Source organism: Aethalodelphis obliquidens, unplaced genomic scaffold (genome assembly GCF_003676395.1).
Source record: "Aethalodelphis obliquidens isolate GAN/ISIS:26980383/991018 unplaced genomic scaffold, ASM367639v1 scaffold121, whole genome shotgun sequence".
Lineage (NCBI taxonomy): Eukaryota > Metazoa > Chordata > Mammalia > Artiodactyla > Delphinidae > Aethalodelphis > Aethalodelphis obliquidens.
This window is the reverse complement of record NW_020838065.1, coordinates 1,684,129-1,702,197: the sequence shown is the minus strand read 5'-3', so window position 1 is coordinate 1,702,197 and position 18,069 is coordinate 1,684,129. Positions and strand designations below refer to the sequence as shown.

At 51.7% G+C, this 18,069-nt stretch overlaps 1 protein-coding gene across 1 annotated transcript in view; it reads left to right on the top strand.

Annotated features, from left to right (window-relative positions):
- Positions 1-18,069, top strand: part of COL23A1 (collagen type XXIII alpha 1 chain) — a 353,566-nt gene that overhangs the window by 310,766 nt on the left and 24,731 nt on the right. Inside the window, exon 6 of the mRNA XM_027098167.1 lies at positions 17,295-17,321. Coding sequence (XP_026953968.1) covers positions 17,295-17,321 — 27 coding nt within the window. The remainder of the gene's footprint in view (positions 1-17,294; positions 17,322-18,069) is intronic.

The window sequence follows — 18,069 nt, the reverse complement described above, 5'->3', positions numbered from 1 at the left end:
GGTGGTCAGGTGACTAAGGCCATTACAGGGCTGTCAGGGAATTAAGCCTGGTGTTTAGTGTATGAGGTTTTTGGCACTGAGCCTGGGTCAGAGACAGGGCTCTGTGAATTTGGGGTGGGGAGGCCAAGGGAGGGATGTGCATGCAGTGTGTCCACCTGGTATGAAGTTGGGAGCTTTCTGGGAAGGGAGCAGGTTAGGGCCCAGCAAGCCTTCCCCACTGCCCGTTTGCAGACAGCACTGGCAGCCCACGCCCTTGGCCCCTTAAGCTTCTCATCACTTGGCAGCCCTGAGAAGGCTGGGCCCAGTGAGGGGTGAGGAGAAGCTGGTATCATACCCACAATTACCCCAGGGCTGGGTTGCCCCTTTTCCTGAGGTCGCCCACCCCAGTTTGCATGCAACTCCACTTCCACACAGATCTGGGCATCTTCCCTGACTGGGCTGGCCTTGCCTGCTGCTGAGTTCAAGGTGTTTGTGCCTCCAGTGCCAGGAGCCAGCCGACTCACCCAGCTGTGTGCCTCCAAGCACCCTTGTTCCATCAGGCCGCACAGGCTGTCCCTTCGGTGGAGGGATACAGGGTGGAAGTGACACTCCGCCTGGCTTTCCCCAAAGGAGGGAAGCAGGCCCATGTGGGCAGGCGGAGGTTGGGAGGGAATTCTGTAGGCTCAGGGCACCCATGTGTTTTAAGCTGAAATTCAGCTCTCTCAGCCTGTAGAGGGCCTGGCTCCCAGCCCAAGCTCTGCTGACAGACGGGTCCATGCGCTTATCCCAGGGTTAGGGCAACCCCTGCAGCACAAGGGGCCTGGCCACCTGAGAGGCACCTCGTGTACTGAGTATTCACGGACTTTGAGTCTGTCTGACCCCAGTCCCATCCTGGCTCAGCTGTGCGGTCTTGGGTACTTGGCCTCTTAGAACCTGGGGAGATCACACCTACAGAGTTGGAGACTTAAAGGGGGGAACACACGCAGAGCCCAAGTGCAGCATGGCAGGTGGCAGCCCCTTGATAATACCTCTATCTTTCCTCACCCCACAAAACCTTGAGGGAAGGAAAGACAGGCTTAGGAAATCATTCTGATCCACCAACACACATTGGCAGCATTTGGAAAAGAAAATGGCTTTGAACAGTCAGTTTTAGAAAAAGTTTTTGAGGCTCCTTTCTTTTTCTTGAACTAAACTTCAAGACCAGCTTTTCTTGAACTAAACTTCAAAACCAGGCAGTTTTCTGTTATGTTTTTCCTTTGTGCTAAAAACATGTCACTTCCTAAAGGGAAATAAGAGCAACAAAAGAGTCAAGCAGGATGCTTGTGGTAGAGACTGTGCCGGCCTCATATTCTGGATTAATCCAGTGTGGCCCCTCACCCCGTAAGGAGACCAGCTGAAACCAGGTCCATATATGGACCCGATAGGGGCTGTAGGGGGACAGGGCCATAGGAGCTAAGCATGTCTGTGGGGCAAGCTGTGGACTGAAAAGGGCCTCAGTCACCTTGTCCACAGCCTCCCTGTACAGAGGCCAGCCTGTCCTTTTCTGCTGCCAAGGGTTCATGAATAGCTCTCTGCTGATGACAAAAGAAGCATGTTTTTTATAAAATCTTCCCAAAATAGAGAAAAGCACAAAAAAAGAAAAAGCAATCGTCCATAATCCTACCACCCACAGATAAGTCCCCTCAATATTTTGGCATTTGTTCTTCCCATACTTTTTGTGTACAAATTTGTTTTTATAGTTATTATTCTAAAAATGGGATTACAGTGGACATACGTTTTTGTGGCCTATTTTTTTCCACTTAACATAGCATGAGATTTTTCCACATCATTAAGAATTCTTATAGAAAGTAATAGCTGCATAGCATTTTTTTTTTTTTGGCAGTATGCGGGCCTCTCACTGTTGTGGCCTCTCCCGTTGCGGAGCACAGGTTCCAGACGCACAGGCTCAGTGGACATGGCTCACTGGCCCAGCCGCTCCGCGGCATGTGGGATCTTCCCGGACCGGGGCATGAACCCGTGTCCCCTGCATTGGCAGGTGGACTCTTAACCACTGCACCACCAGGGAAGCCTGCTGCATAGCATTTTATCACATATATAATTGATTTAACCAGTCTCCAAGTTATATTATTTATATTGACCATCTTTCACCCTTGTAGTCAACGTCATGGGAATTAATCTAGGCTTATTTCCATGATTATCTCCTTTGTTTGTTTCTTTTGTTTTTTGTTTTTTGGTGTTTTTTTTGTGGTACACGGGCCTCTCACTGTTGTGGCCTCTCCCGTTGTGGAGCACAGGCTCCGGACGCACAGGCTCAGCAGCCATGGCTCACGGGCCCAGCCGCTCCGCGGCATGTGGAGTCTTCCCAGACCGGGGCACGAACCCGTGTCCCCTGCATCGGCAGGCGGACTCTCAACCACTGCGTCACCAGGGAAGCCAAATGATTATCTCCTTTGAATAAATGTCTAGAAGTTGAATTGCTGGCCCAAAGGGTTTGCACATGTTTAAGGCTTTTGATGTGTACTGCCAAATTGCCCCCCCGGAAGCTGTGCTAATTTACATTCACACCAACAGCACATGAATGCTGCATGTTGCCCCAAGCCCTGGCCAATCATGGGTATTATACTTTTAAATCTATGACAACATAAGTTAAAAATTTATGGATATACGTATGTATCTTGTTTTAATTTAGGGTGTATTTTCGTTAGAAGCACAGTCTCAGAGATTAAACTAGTGTTGATAAATATTGTGTAATTCTAACTGCCATCTGGTGGTAGAACTTGGAATTGCAGGTATAGAATTTAAAGTGATCACCAGCATTTGAGAGCTTTCAGATTCCAATTGATCCAGGGACAGCAGATATCATGCAATCAGACACACACGGGAGAATTTTGAACTCAGAACATTGTCAGTCCAAGGTGGGACCTGCAGAGGAGCCCTGGGCCCAGCATTCTTACATTAGGGGGTAGTAATCAGCATTTATGTTGATAAAGTGATTTTGCCATCTCATAAATAGCAGGCTTGGCTCTGTTCAACAAATACAGAAGGTGTATTGTGTACTAGGGTAGCACAAAAAGAATCAGACCCAGTTGCAGCCTTTGGGGAGCTATGGGGGAGGGGGACCAACAGCCAATTTACCATGGGATAGAGAGGGAGGGACAACTTGGGGTCACTGTGACCTTCCTAGAGGTTTCTTCTCACAAACTCTTTTTTTGCACTCCAAAATGTGGCTTCTGTCTAGGATGAAAAGACCTGTCTGTCACGCAAGGCTCAGTATTGCCTACATCTTGACTTTGGCACAGAAAAAGTCTCATCATCTCCTATTTACAACATCGAAATCCTCACATTTCCTCTTTTTTGGTATTTGGACTTTTTTGACTCAGCATTGAGCTTTAGTGACTTTCGCATTTGTTTTACACCTTCAGAATACAATTCAAACATTTTTGAAAAATGTGTATTTGGTAAATCTTCCAGGGCTTAAGATTTGTGTATTTGAATGTATGAGGAGAGTATTAGGTTGTGAGGTACATAGAAATGATGAAACCCAGTGAGGGCCAGTGGTACAGAGGCCCTGGAATGGGGGAGCATGCCCACTTCAGAAACACTATCGGTCATTGTCTCTGTGCCAGGTGCTTTTCTGGGTCTTTGGACTAGCACCAAACAGGAGTGACAAGGCCCCTCCCTGTAGTGAGGAAGAGAGAAACAAACAAGTAATAAGCCAACAAGATAGCTTCAAGCAGTAAAATGTGCTAGAGAATAAAGCAGGGGACGTGATGAGAGGGCTGACTGGGTGGATGGGTGGGTATAATTTGGATTAAATAATCAGAAGTCTCTTGGGGAAGATGACATTTGAGGTGAGACTTAAATGATGAAAAGATGTAGCAATCTTTGAGGGGGGTTGAGAAATGCTTCTGGCAGAGGAAGAAGCAAGTGCACAGGTCATGAGGTAGGAACAAGCATCGTGTGTCCAGGGTACGTGCGAGGCCAATGTGGCTTGAGTGAGCGAGCAAGTGCCAGGAAATGGTAGAAGGGGAAGTCAGAGAGGTCTCCAAGGCTCTGTGGAATAGAATCTTATAGGCCACGGTGAGAGGCTGACCCAGGCAGGAGGCCAAGGAAACTTGGCTCTGTGTTTACAGAAACTACCTGTCCACAGAGACAGCTGCCTTGACAAGGGTGGGGAGTCTCTCTCCTCCCAAGGGAGCTAGAAAAAAGGACTGTCCACTCTCATCCCCCAGAAGCCTTTCCAACGGGCCTGGGAACAAGTGCACAGACCAAGTGCTTGCTGGGGGCATGATTGCCCGCATTCCCACCCTGGGAGATTGATGGTCTCGGCCCTGCTGGACAGAGGAGGAAGCTAGGCTCAGACATTGATAGGACTTGGCCAAGAGACAAGGCCCACCTGCATGGCAAAGCCCGGATTAGCACGCAGCCTGAAGACTCTCCATCACACCAGCCACCCTATCAGTAAGCAGGTTGTGGCAGCAGACCAGGGCTCAGACTGTCTGTGCATTGGCAGAAGGGTCTTTCTCCTCTCACCACCCAGAGAAACAGATTATTTGGGGTGAATTTTCTGTTTCTCTTCCTCATCCCTATTTTTATCTGGCCCTGGAGCTCTCTCCCCATTCCACCCCCATTATCAAATTGTTAAGACCCTTTCCTGCTTTCCATTAAAAAAACAAACAAACAAACAAAAACAGAAAACCAGTTCTAACTTAGATGAAGAAGAAAATTTCTTCATTCCACCTTCTTTCCTATTCCTCATCCATGTGTCTGTATCATAGCGATTATTAGAAATTAGGGTCCCCCTCGTGGTGAAATGTCCAATTCCGTTTCCCTGGCCAGGAGCAGCTGAGTGAAGCAAAGAGACCACAGCCATGATCAAGTCCCTTTCCACCCCTGCTGGTAGGCAGTCACTTAGCCCTTCTGTCCACATTTGCAGTGTGAAGCTTGGCCTGGATGAAAACATTAGGGATTGGATCTGTGCAGCTTTTCACAGTTTCAAAGTACATCATATCCCTGGACATGATGATTTGTGCCCATTTTGTGGACTGAAAAACTGAAGCTTAGAGTGGCCATGCCACTTTTCCAGATCTCACAGTGACAAGCACATGGGGCCTGGCTTCCCCCTGAAGACTCCCTAGACCTTCCCACACAGAGACATTTATGGCACAGTGGGTAAGCCTGTAATGCATCCAGACAGGGCCTCGGACCCCACAGAGGAAGGAGGAGCTAACTCTGCCTGGGACAAGGGGAGGCTTCATAGAAGAGGGACAGTTGGGGCATGTCTTGAGGGATGAGTAGGAGTTTGGCACGAAGACAAGGTAAGGAGGCGTTCCATGCAGCACCAGCACAGGCACAATGTAAACGGCAGGGGGTGAGATGTGGTCCCATGTGCCAGTGGACAGTGACTCTGAGGGAGGGCAGGGAAAGGCGGGAAGATGATGTTGAGTGAGGGGCCCCCACCCACCCAGAGGGGTGTGGGCAGAAGTGTATATTGGAAAGGCCTCCCTGGCTACAGGGCAGAGACTGGAGGAAGGGGGTCCAGGTAGAAGGCAGCTACAATAATATCAGGCACTGAAATAAGAATGTCCCAGTAAGGATGGAGTAAAAGGGGCAGACTGGAGAAATGAGGGCTGGCGGGAGTTGCAGGCTGGCTCTGACAGGTGAGGGACCAGAGCCAGAACTCCTCATGCTTGGCAGCACCCAGTTCCCCAAGCACCACCTATCTGGGGCAGGGCGGGGGCCAGGCAGAGCTGCACGTCGTCTCCAGAATCAGTCATGGGGGCATCGACAGCCTAGGCCCTGGGGGACAGCATAAGCTCTGAGCAGAAATGTGGGATATGAGACAGGGCCTCTGCCTGGGACCAGTTTTGCAATGAATAACTCAGACTGTTTGGAGTTAATCAAGTGAACAAAAAAGGACCACAGGGCACCACACATTCATATGCTGTTTTGCACTCTCATAGTTCAAAAACAGCTTTGATTGTAATAATATAATTAGTTAAATGATTCATCTGTAATATCCCAAATTCATCTGTTTTTAGATTTCAACATCCTACATCTCATTTTCATCTGAGCCTTGCAGTGCTTCTCCCCATCTCCCCAGATTCTGGGTGGAGCAGGGAAGGGATGAAAGCAGATTTTCCAAGCCCCACTAATGGCCCCCAGATTGGAACCTTGGGGAGCCACAGCCGGGCCCCAGGGAAAGGCCACCGTGCTGACCTTTCCTCCCTCCTCCCCAGGGTCCCTCAAAAGCCCAGGACAGGTGCTCCTTCACCCAGGCTCCTTGCCTTGGGCCCATGCTTTATCCCATGTCCCTCAAGTGTCACATGTGGGGCAACCAAAGGACCAGAGGGCTGAGCTGCTGCTCCTGCCCCCGGTTCCCAGATGCCCTGCTTACCCTCGGCAGCCTTTTGCATCATCCTGGCAGTGGCCCGGGAGCCCCCAGCCCCAGATACAAAGCTCCGAGGGAGGTGCCATCTTCCCACATCCAGCTCTGGGATTGCTATCAGCAGGGACAGGCCATGGAGGGCCAGCAGAAGTTGGTCCTGCCCTTTGCAGGTGTGACTGTGACAACATCTTTGCTGGCCCCTCTTCCCACTTCCCCCAGGCAGCAAAGCACCCTCACCCCCCCCCCCACAGGAAGAACATGTTCACAGACCTGCACTAAGCCACTGGGACAAACTCAGGTCTTCCAAGTAAATAGATTTGAGAGAAAGCAGTTATTTGGGGTATGAAGCTGGTCCACCCAGCTCCTCCTGAAATCAGGGATTGGCCCCCTGTCCTGCCCATGCAGTGAAGAAAGAGTGAGCTGTGGGGCTCCGCAGACCGTGTGATCTCAGGCATGTCCCTAACCCCTCTTCAGCCATTGGGGGAGCCAGGTAATTGACTCCATGAGAGCCCTAACACTGGACATACAGGCTGGGTTCAGTGACAGTTCTTGCCACCGTGATGATCACTGACCCCAGCAGGGGGAGCCCTTGAGTGTCCCCAGTGCCCAGCTCCCAGGATGTGGCCCAGAGGGCAGGAGTCAGCGGGTGCCTATGACATCCGTCAACAGGTCAAGAGTGCCCTCTGGTGCTCCCAGGCCAGGCACAGGCATCAGTAGGAAACTGGACATTCATTCATAGAAGAGTTCCCTTGACAGCTGGTTCACTCAACAAATATTTACTGTGTTCTCACTATGTATGAGGCACTTTGTTTGGCATTTGGGATACAATTAGTGAGAAATACATCTGGAGTCCCTCCCCCCGTGGAGGCTGTGATTGAGTGGGAGAGAGAATCAAAATTCAGGGCCAGGAAGGAACAACAGGTTGCTGCGAGTGTATTTGACCTGAGCCTGGCCTGGTGGGAGTCGGGGTACCGACTCCCAGGAAGGGAGGTGTGAGCCGAGGTCGGAAGGCCAAGTAGGGGCTGACAAATGGGAGCTTTGGGGGAATGTCCAGAGAGAGGGTACACCCAAGACAGGCCTGGCTGGGAGGGAACAGGAGAGTGGGGTCAGGGGCCAGCAGCCATGGAGTACCCAGCTTCATTGAGCAAGTGGTTGCCTCCCTAAGGGACCACAGGGTGGAGGGAACTTGCAGTAGCATCCAACCTGGGAAGGTCCAGGCTTAAACAAAAACTTTGCAAACCTATCAGGCTGCCCAGGAAGCAGTGAGTTCCCCGTCATTGGAGGTATACAAGCCAGGGCTGCATACCCATCTTTCAGGAGGGACATCTAGGGAGAGGTTGGCCCCAGTGGGTCATCTTCCGTACAAGAGCGGGTTCTTCCACTAATGGGTCCTCCCTTTTGGGCTACTTAGACCCAAACTCAGTGGGACAGGGTGGCACGAGCCCAGCCGGGGAAGGGGGTACTTCAAAGATTCACAGACATCCCTCAGAGCCAGGCCTCTAGTGGGCACTGGAGCCTCGGGGACAGTCACAGTGGGGAGGGGAGGCATTGGGAAGACAGAGTAGAGGGTCAGTAACGGAGGAACTATGTGGGATGAGGGGGAGTTGAGGAAGACTTCTCAGAGGTAACACGTGAGTCTGGCAGGAGGACCATGGAGGCAGAGGAGGGGTCCTTGAATGTCAGGCCAAGGGGCACTGCGGCTCTGCCCTGAGGGTGGGGGTGAGGCTGTATTAGGTGCTCATTAGATGAAGCCAGAGAGGGATGGTGAGGTGGGAAGCGTGCGGGGTTTAGGCAGGAGATTTAGGCTTATGTCCCAGGCCAAGATGGCCATGCCTGGCCTCCCCAAGCTTCAGTTTCTTCATCTGTGGAATGGAGGTAATAATGGCACCTGCCTAACAGGGCTGTGCTCAGGGTCAGTGACATCCAGATGAGAAAGCAAATGTGTATGTCTTTTAGTTCCACCCCTTTTCCTGGATTCTTACTCCAAAACTGGCCCAGCACATTACAGTCACACTCATTCAACCCGTTTGTGTGCCAAGCTCCAGGCTGGGCACTGTCATCTATAGGAAACCATTCCATCCACACCACACCCACTCTCCAGAGGAGGAAACAGGCTCCAGGGAAGTTAAGCAGTTCACTCCAAGGTCTGCCGGGTAAAAACAAAACAATCAGAATGACCCCCGCTCCTTCACTGTGTAGGAAGGATGGGCATGTGGGGATAGGAGGCAGGGAGGCTGGTGGAGACTGGTCCAGAAGAGAGGTCAAGTCCTAGGCAGGGGTGAGTGGGGGACTGGATGTGGACGTGGTTTGGAGAGATGGTTCAGAGCTAGAATTGCAGGCTCACAAGCTCATTGATACATTGCAGGGGCCAGCCAGGTGAAGAAATAGGGGAAACTGGCTGGGTGCAGGAGAGTGTAAGGAAAAGTTGGGCTTGGGATGAACTGGGGGGATACATGCCCCATCTAAAGGGGGTGCTGCAGCTCAGCCCAAGCAGGTCGATCATTACCACATCTCCTAACATATCAAGAGAAGCTGGAGGGACTTCCCTGGTGGTGCAGTGGTTAAGAATCCGCCTGCCAAGGCAGGGGACACAGGTTCTATCCCTGGTCTGGGAAGATCCCACATGCCACGGAGCAACTAAGCCCATGCGCACAACTACTGAGCCTGTGCTCTACAGCCCGCGAGCCACAACTACTGAGCCCACGTGCCACAACTACTGAAACCCGTGCACCTAGAGCCCGTGCTCCACGAGAGGAGCCACTGCAATGAGAAGCCTGCTCACTGCAACAAAGACCCAACGCAGCCTGGAAGGAAGGAAGGAAGGAGGAAGGGAGGGAGGGAGGGAGGGAAGGAGGGAGGGAGGAAGGAAGACATAAGTTTATTTTTAAAAAAGAGAGAGAAGCTAGAAATACAAGTTTTATACAAAATCTTTGGATTCTTAAGGATTCCAACCAATCCATGAACAGTGGGTGACAATTGTGTCATCCATGGAAACCAAACAGGGCCTACCCCAAAGCCCAGGGTTTCAGAGAGGCTGGAAATTCAAACATGAGTGAGGATGGGAGGAAGCAGGCGAGTGGACCCACAGACTAAGGCTCAGGGCAAAAGGGCAGATCAGGAGTGTGGCCTGGGGCATCAGGGGTCCCTGCAGAGCACCCGCTGTCGCCTCTGTGTCTGTTATGAGTTCTCTCAGTCACTCTGTCCCCTGGTGTCTTGGTAATGCTGTGTCTCAGTCCCACCGCCTGAGCTGGGCTGTCCTAGGCAGGCCACTCCCCTTTAGACTGCCTCCATCATGTAGTTCCAGCCACAATGGGACCGTCACCCTTCTGATCCATCCTGCTAGATCTTCACCCTAGCAGAGGCTGCCACCAAAATGGGTGCCTCAGCCTGTCTGCTATTTCCATTGCCTTCCATCAGACCAGCCCCATGTGCCTGAGCTGGAGATACCAGGCTAGAGGCAGCTCTCAGCAGACAAGCTCCATTCACTGATCCAGCTTCCATCCTCCCACACCCAATGGGAGTCAGGTCCATCACTACCCTTCACCCCACCCTGGAACAATTTTTCATGATACCTAACAGGGTAATCATGTAACAGGCAAATGTGTAATTTAAGCAGGTAGTTTGGGATCAATTCAAAGGCATAGCACCATCTCTTCTAGCCACGATGTATAACGGACATACGTGTAATTGCTTCCAGTGCATATGCAAGATATTCACTGAGCATGCCCTCTCTGCAAAATAGAAGCCAACTGGCTTTCTGGCCTCACAGAATCATAGACCTAAAGGGACCTAGAGATTTTCTAGGCCAAGGGTTACAAACCCAGATGCCCCTACAGAGCTGGCAGGTCACCTCAGCAGGATAGCAGGCCAGGTGTGAGGCACTAGGGTGGGGTGGAGCCTGTAGCCCTGGGGCAGTGCCCAGCTAAAGGAACACTTGACCCAGCAGGTATTGCCAAGCACGTGGACCCAGGGTGCAAGATCTTCAACTTTTCAAGGAAAGTCCATACTCCAGATGTTTATGTGAAATGTCACAATTTTTAAATGTTGCAACTAATTCGGTTAGTTTTGCTTTTTTTTTTTTTTAAGTGCATGGACCAAACCAAACCTGGCTCCAGGCCAGCCCTGCCCTCTCCTGTACAGACGAGGAGTGGAAGGGGGCAGCGTGGGCAGGCCAAGGAGCAAGTGAAGGGCAGGGCTCTGACCTCAGCAGGCTCCTAGGTCCCCACCAAGCTAAAGCCCTCACAGCTTGCTATGAGTTAGATGCAGTAGGTGACTGCAGAGCCCACTCTACAGAGGGCCCCAGCTCCCAGGAAGGGGATCCCCAGGAGGAACCCTGTGCCACCACCAAGGCACGAGCTGCAGCCAGGCTGGGCGTAAAAATTGGGGGTCCTTTCTTCCCTTACCCTACGGTGGAATCCAAGTCTGGGAAATTGCTAAGCCTGGACAGTCTTGCTGTGGCCCATGTGTGTGCAAACAGCCTGGCCTGAGAAATCAGAACCGCATGGTGCTGACCTGCCCAAGGGGGCTTCCCACCCACCCCCTTGCCCACTGGACAGCCCTAATGAGACAGCCTTTGCACAGGAATGTGCATGTCCCAGGCTGGGACCCCAGGCCCCAACAGCCTTGTAATTTGATGAATTGTCAACATCTGGGCCATAATTACTGGGCCCTGGACCCATAATCCTGGTAAGCCCCCTCATCCAGGGGCCCTGTTCTGGTGCATTGGAGGGCTCCATTCCCCAAGGGGAGCTGTCAGCATTAATTACAAACAGAAAACAAGATAGTCACCCAGCTCCGGCCAGTCTGAGCATTTACTCCTGTCTCCGTCTAAACACAACCAGTGTACTGATTTACTTCAGTTCAACAGATACTCTTGCCAATTGGGAGGGCTGAGCCATAGCTGACAGGGAGGAACAGAACCAGCCAGCCCTGTGCAGAGGAAATGGTTGACACAACTTCATTGCCTCAGGGTTCCTCCGAGGCTTTGTTCCCTGATGAACATTGAGAAGCTCCAGTGATGGAGTCGGCATACTCCATGGCCCATACTTACTTCCCCAAGAAACCTCCCCTCTTTTGCCATAGTTAATATTTCTCATAAGATGGCTCCATGGAACCCTGCTTAGGAAATAACCAATAGGGTGACGGAGGGAGGGAGCAAACCCATGAAGGTAAGAGATGACAGCAGTGGCACAGCCTGGCATCCCATTGCCAGCCACTAGGAAGGCCACACAAAGGTCCCTCCCCAGCACTGCCCACCCGAGAGCCAGTGCAGACTCTACCTCTGTGTCCACTTCCCTGTAGGGTCTCATGACTTGGGTTGGTCTGAAAGAGGAGACAAAGGAGACTAACCTGGGACCCATGTTGAACTTGTCATTTGAGAGAAGGATAAGACCTCCATTTTATGGCTGAGGAAACCGAGGCTCTGGGCTGCTCGGGTCCCTGAGCGAGGCAAGGGGCATGGGCCAGCACGGGGGCTCTGTCCTCCTGGCATGCGATTCAGTGCACCACAGGGTTTTGTTTGCTTCCACACATCCGAAAGCATCCTGGAGCTCAGCTGATCTGCACCAGGGAGGAGTGATTTAAAGCAGAACCCAGGCTTGTAAACAGCTGTGGGGCTCCGTGGAGGGCAGAAGGGGATGAAAACCTCTGGTGAATTCCACAGCTTTGATCAGGCAGGGGAGGCAGCCGGCAGGAACCGAGCACCTCCAGGCATAGTGCTGTGGCATCTGACTCTCAGGATCACCCATTCTGTGGAAGCTGAGGCTCAGAGAGGGGATCTGAACCCAGGGAAGGCCCAAGCCCTGCCCTCACTCCATGGGCTGCCCAGTGTCGTTCCTTGCGCTCCTCTGGTAGGCGACCCAGGGGGAGGAGCAGCTGGAGCGGCTGATGGTCGAGGAAGGGGAGGGCTGCCTTGATGGAATAAGACCCCATGCCACCAAGGCCATACCTCCACCCAGTCTGGGGCTCTGCTCGTCCAGATGGCCTGGCTTCCCAGAACCAGCTTGTCAGCCGCTGGGGCACTCAGCCTAGACCTTGCCCTGCCTTGGTCCAGCCTGACTACTGTACCCACCCCATGTTTGTCCTTGGCTCCCATCTGACCAGCCCCTGACCCTTCCCTCCTCTCAGAGCACCCAGAGCCAGGCTTGGGCCTCCCTCCAACACATGGAAACACCTGGTTCATAGATGGTCCACACAGCCTGCGATCAGAGTTGCTTTGCTAAGACTCAGCCAGGCCCTGAGATGAGAGAGTCCAGTGAGGCTGGGAACATTGCCCTCCGGGAGACCCACAAGCAGGATGATGGCTCAGGCAAATCTTGCAGGAAAGAAACCTATTTCATAGGGTGTAACCCCTTATTTGACCATAGTATTCCCTTCCCCAGGCAAGCCTGTTACACCCTGCAAGACACTGTTCCTTGGACACCTGTTTGGGAAAGGCAGTATGTAGAGTCAGGGCCCATCCTCTAAGGTTCACAGCCCAGGGCCCAACCTCCCCCAGGATAAGAGGGGTCAGAATCATGCCCCAGAGCTAGGCAGGTCCATCTGACTCCAAAGCCAGGTTGTTTTCCCCTCCACCCAACCCTTCTGTGAGTCCCCTCTTCAGTGACTCCCAGTCACCACTGGTCACCTGTCAGCCTCTCCAAGGGTCAGCTGTTTCCCCAGAGAGAGAATTCAAGGGCCTGGGCACAGCCTTCTTGCCTAGGTGTCACCAGAGGTGAGCCCAGAGCCACCTCCTCAGACTAAGGCCATGGCTGTGGGTCAGCTCCACCCACAAGGCTGGGCCAGCACCCTCTGGTCTCTAAACATTTGCACGTGGGCATTCTGTGTTTGCCAAGGGAATCTTCTTGGCATCATATCTAGCCACATACAGCTCCAATCTTGGGTTCCCAGGGAATTCGAGGTGACTTTCCTTCAGCCCTGCGATGGGCGTTTCCAAGATTGCTGCTCTTAATGCCCCTTCTTGCCATTATTCAGAAACTACAGATTTGATTCATGTTTTTAAAACTCCAAGACCTGGAGCAAGGGCTCTGTGATCCCAAATACAGGCAGGGCCCTGGGTGGGAAACTTGGTTTTCTGCCACTTACAGGGCTTCTCACAAACGAGAAAGTAGGGGACCAAGGCTGCACCATCAATGTGCCATCGAGGACAGTCTTGGAGTTGGCAGAGGGGAGCATCCTGCCTGGAAGGCAGGATTCACTCTCAGGAAGGGGCAGCTGAGGTCTAACGCTCTCAGAGACAGCTGGTGGCACTGATTTTTTCCCCTCTGGAGTCAAAGCCAAGGCAACATCCCCAGGCTCCCTTCTGCAGTGGACACTTCTAGAAAAGCAGGGCACCATGGCGCTGCATGCTTCACGTCAGCTGGAACTGGCCCTGGCAGAGGGTCAAAGTGAAAGAGGGTCCAGGGAGCCCTTGCCCAGGAAGGGTCTGCTCAGTGAGGGAGACAGATGTACCAGGAATCCTGGAAAGAAGGCAAAGCCTATGAACCTTCTCCCTAGGTTCCCTGGACAGCCATCTGTCACCCCCACTACCCTGTGCTGCAGAAGAGGGAGCACTCCATAGAGAGTGGAACCTATTTCAAGCCCTTGGACAATCCCACTGACTCAGCTTCTTCATCTGCAGGAGGGGGCATGGCACCTGTCTCCCAGGGCTGTGGCAAGGGCAAACCCTGTGAGGGATGCAGAGTCAAGTCCAAAGCAAACCCTGCTCTGGCCTTTATCAGGGACACCTTGGATTCATCACGCTGTCCAGTTCCAAGGCCTGCTCATGTCGCAGCTGCTGCTGGTGACTTAGCAGTGAGGCCTGCTGTGTTCTCCCTCCTGACATATGAAGAAAAGAGCTTTATTTAGTTCTAAGCTGCACCTTAGTCTCCTTTTTTGTTTGTTTTGTTTTGTTTCTTGTGATGAGGACTCTTAAGATCTACTCTCTTAGCAACTTTCAAGTATACAATACAGTAGTGTAAACTAGAGTCCTCATTGCTGTACATTACATCCCTAGAACTCTTGTAACTAGAATGTTGTACCTTTTGACCCCTTCATCCATTTCACCCACACCCACACCCACACCCATGCCCCCTTCCTTCTGGCAACCTCTAATCTGTTCTCTGTATCTAGGAGCGTGGGTTTTTTTGCTGTTGTTTTGTTTTAGATTCCACATATAAGTGAGATCATGTGGTATTTGTCTTTCTCTGCCTGACATTTTTACTTAGCATAATGCACCTCAAGTTCCATCCATGTTGTTGCAAAAGGCAAGATTTCATTCTTTTTTATGGCTGAATAGTATTCCAGTGTGTGTGTGTGTGTGTACCACATCTTCTTTATCCATTCATCCATCGATGGACACTTAGGTTGTTTCTATGTCTTGGCTATTGTAAATAATGCTACAGTGGGGGTACAGATATCTTTTCAAATTACTGTTTTCATTTTCTTTGAATAAATACCCTGAAGTGGAATTGCTAGATCATAAGGTGGCTTTATTATTTGAGGAACCTCCATACTGTTTTCCATAGTGGCTACACAATTTACATTCCCACCAGTAGCACACAGGGCTTCCTTTTTCTCCACATCCTCACCAACACTTGTTACTTCTTGAAAAGGAAGGAGCTTTACTTAGTTCTAAACTGCATCTTAGTCTCTTTTTAATTTCCATCTGCATTATGGCTTTTTTTAATCCATGCAGAATAGAGAGGGGCAAAGTTTGCACTGTGTTTGGGCTCAGGTCAGCAGGATGGACAGACACATGCAGGGCCTGGGCACAGAGTCTGTAGTGGCAACCACACTGGACAAGGTGACTGGGGGCCCGTGGACAGGCGAGATCCAGTGGGCAATGGGACAGAGCAGGGAAGGTTTGAACAGAAGCATGCAAGGGCAGACAAGAGGGGAGAGTGGCCAGAGGCCAGGCAAGACCACTGCCGTGGCTTGAGTGTAGTGTGGACACAGAACTGAAGTGCCTGCCATGTCGGCTCCAGCCCCCACTTCTTCTGGCTGCATGGCCTGGGGCAAGGCCTTCCCCTCACTGGGCCTCAGTTTCCTCCTCTGTAAGATGGGTATGATAACACCTTCCTTACACAGGGCTTCTGTTGTGATTCAGGCAGAGTGTGGAGGCCACCAATAGCCCCCAGAAGAGACCCAGGATGGGACTGGGCCCTCTGTGTTATGGCAGCTGAGAGGGCTAGGGTGAGGGGTCCCCCATAGAGATGCCCAGAGGGACATGGCCCTGAGGAGGCCTAGCAGGGCCTGAGCATGGAGGGGTAGATGAGGGGCAGGACCTACTTTTAGAGGACTGCTAAAGGGAAAAGGCTTTTCATACGGATCCAGGTCAGGACAGCCAGGAGCTGGCCCAAGGAGACAGGCCAGCTAGGACAGCTTCTGATGAGCTGCAGATGGCGGGGACCGAAACTGCACCTGACCAGGAGCCCTCAGAGCCTGGGCCCCCAAGACCTTGGAATGGCCCCACTCCCCCTCTCCTGGGACCCCAGCTGCCCCCAGGCCATCACCCTGACATCCAGACCCTCAACTAAATGTGAAGGGAATGGCCAGAAGCACTTAGGAGACCAATTTTCAGAATTGCCCTGGTTTCCTGCCTGGAGTGAGGCCCTTGAGTGAGGGCACCAAGGAGCAGTCGCTCTCACAGCATCTGGGGAATCTGCAGATGGCTGTCGGCCAGGGCAGTCTGGAGACCCAGCCAGGGAAACTGGCTGTTTACCACTGGAACCAGCAGGCAGGTGGACCCAGTCCATGGTGCCCCCATTGGATTCCTCTACACCTCCACAAGGGTATAGAAGAATCCAGTGAGGCTTTGTCAGGTGGGTGGACAGTGGGAGCTTTTGGGCAGTGGTCACCAGCCGTCTGAAGATACCACAAAACCCCCAGACCACTGAGAGGCCCCAGCTCTCTAGACCCACCCTTGTATTATTTGACTTTTGCCTTCAAAGACCACAGCAGTGCAGGGAGCTGAAAGAGCTTTCAAGACTCTTCTTGTTATGTCTTAGTTCAGGCTACTCTAAGAAAGTACCATAGACTGCATGGCTTATAAACCACAGAAATCTATCTCTTCAGTTCTGGATGCTGGGAAGTCTGAGAACAGAGTGCCAGCACAGTCGGGTTCTGGTGAGGGCCCTCTTCTGGGTTGCAGACTTTCAACTTCTCACTGTGTTCTCACATGGTGGGGAGAGAGGGCTAGAGAGCTCTCTGGGGTCCTTTTTATAAGGGCACTAATCTCATTCATGAAGGCTCCACCTTCATGACCTAATCACTTCCCAAAAGCCCCACCTCCACATACTATCCCATTGGGGGTTAGGTTTCAACATATGAATTTGGGGGGGACACATTCAGTCCCTAACAAGTTACAAGTGACAGAAACTCAATTCAAACTGGCTTAAGGAAAGAAATGTATTCGCTGACAAACAGAAAGAAGTATGCAGAGGTAGTTTCAGCTTCAGGCCCTTTGCGTGCCTTTCTCTCTGTCTCTCAGCTCTGCCTTCCTCTCTGTTGGCTCTTTCTCAAGCCATGTGGTGCCCCCAGGAGCTCCAGGATTAGCCCCATCAGGAGAAAAGAATCCTTTTTCTTCTAAAGCTCCACCATTCAAAGTCCCAGGCATGACACTCATACCTGAACTACTCACCCTGGCCGAGGGAATATGGTCACATGTCCAAACCCTATGGGGTGGATGGGGGTGGCTTTGGAGAAGAAACGGGCTCTGTTATCAGAGGAGGGGATTCTGGGCAACAAACAGCACAGAGATGCCCCCACCCTGAGTCCACGTGAAATGTACCCAAGACCATGGGCTCGGGGCAGGCTTTGGTCTCTTGTCACTCAGTTGTGCCTCTGGGTCGTAAAACACAGAAGAAATGCCTTTCCTGTGTGTAACCTCTGTGCTCTCTCACTCTCTCTCTCACTCTCTCTCTCTCTCTCTCTCTTTCTCGTTTTCCAGGGACCACTGGGTCTGGATGGCAAGCCCGTAAGTGATAACAGGGCAGTTGTAGGTGGTCCTGGGATGGGGCTGCCCCTGGGGTTGGGAGTTACCATGGATGCCAGAGAGAAGGGCCACTAAGAACCTGGTTTAGCATGGAGAGAAGCTACTTGACCATCAGACTTGAGTTTAAATCCAGCTCCACCACCTGCTGACTGTGCAACCTTGAGGAGGCCTCTTCACCTCCCCAGCCTGAGGCTTCTGTTTGTCAAACAGGCATATTAATTCTCCCCACAGGGATGCTGGGGATGCAAAGAACTGTGAACAGCACTGTCCCTGGTGCCCAGTCAGCCCTCAAAACACAGAAGGCCCTCCCAGCAGACCCCAGGCACAAAGCATCCCCTCATACAGTCTGAAGACTTAGATGGTGGACATCAGGCTGAAGAGTTCTCAACACCTGGACCAGAAGCATATGGTCCACTGGCATCTTTAGCAGAATGAATAAGATGCACACAGAGACAGCATAATAAAATGAATAATTGGATATGGATGGAAGGAAGGAAGGACAGATGGATGAATAGATTGATGAACAGATGGACAGATGGATGGATGAATGGATGGGTGGATGGAAGAAGAGTCAAATGAGGTAATGAATTGTACACACAGTTGGATGCATGGAAGAGTAGATGAGTTAGTGGATGGATAAATGCATGATGGTTGAGCAGACAAGTGAGTGAAAAAAATGAGTGAATTAACAAATGATTGAAGAGCTGACTGATGATGAGTGCATTATTAA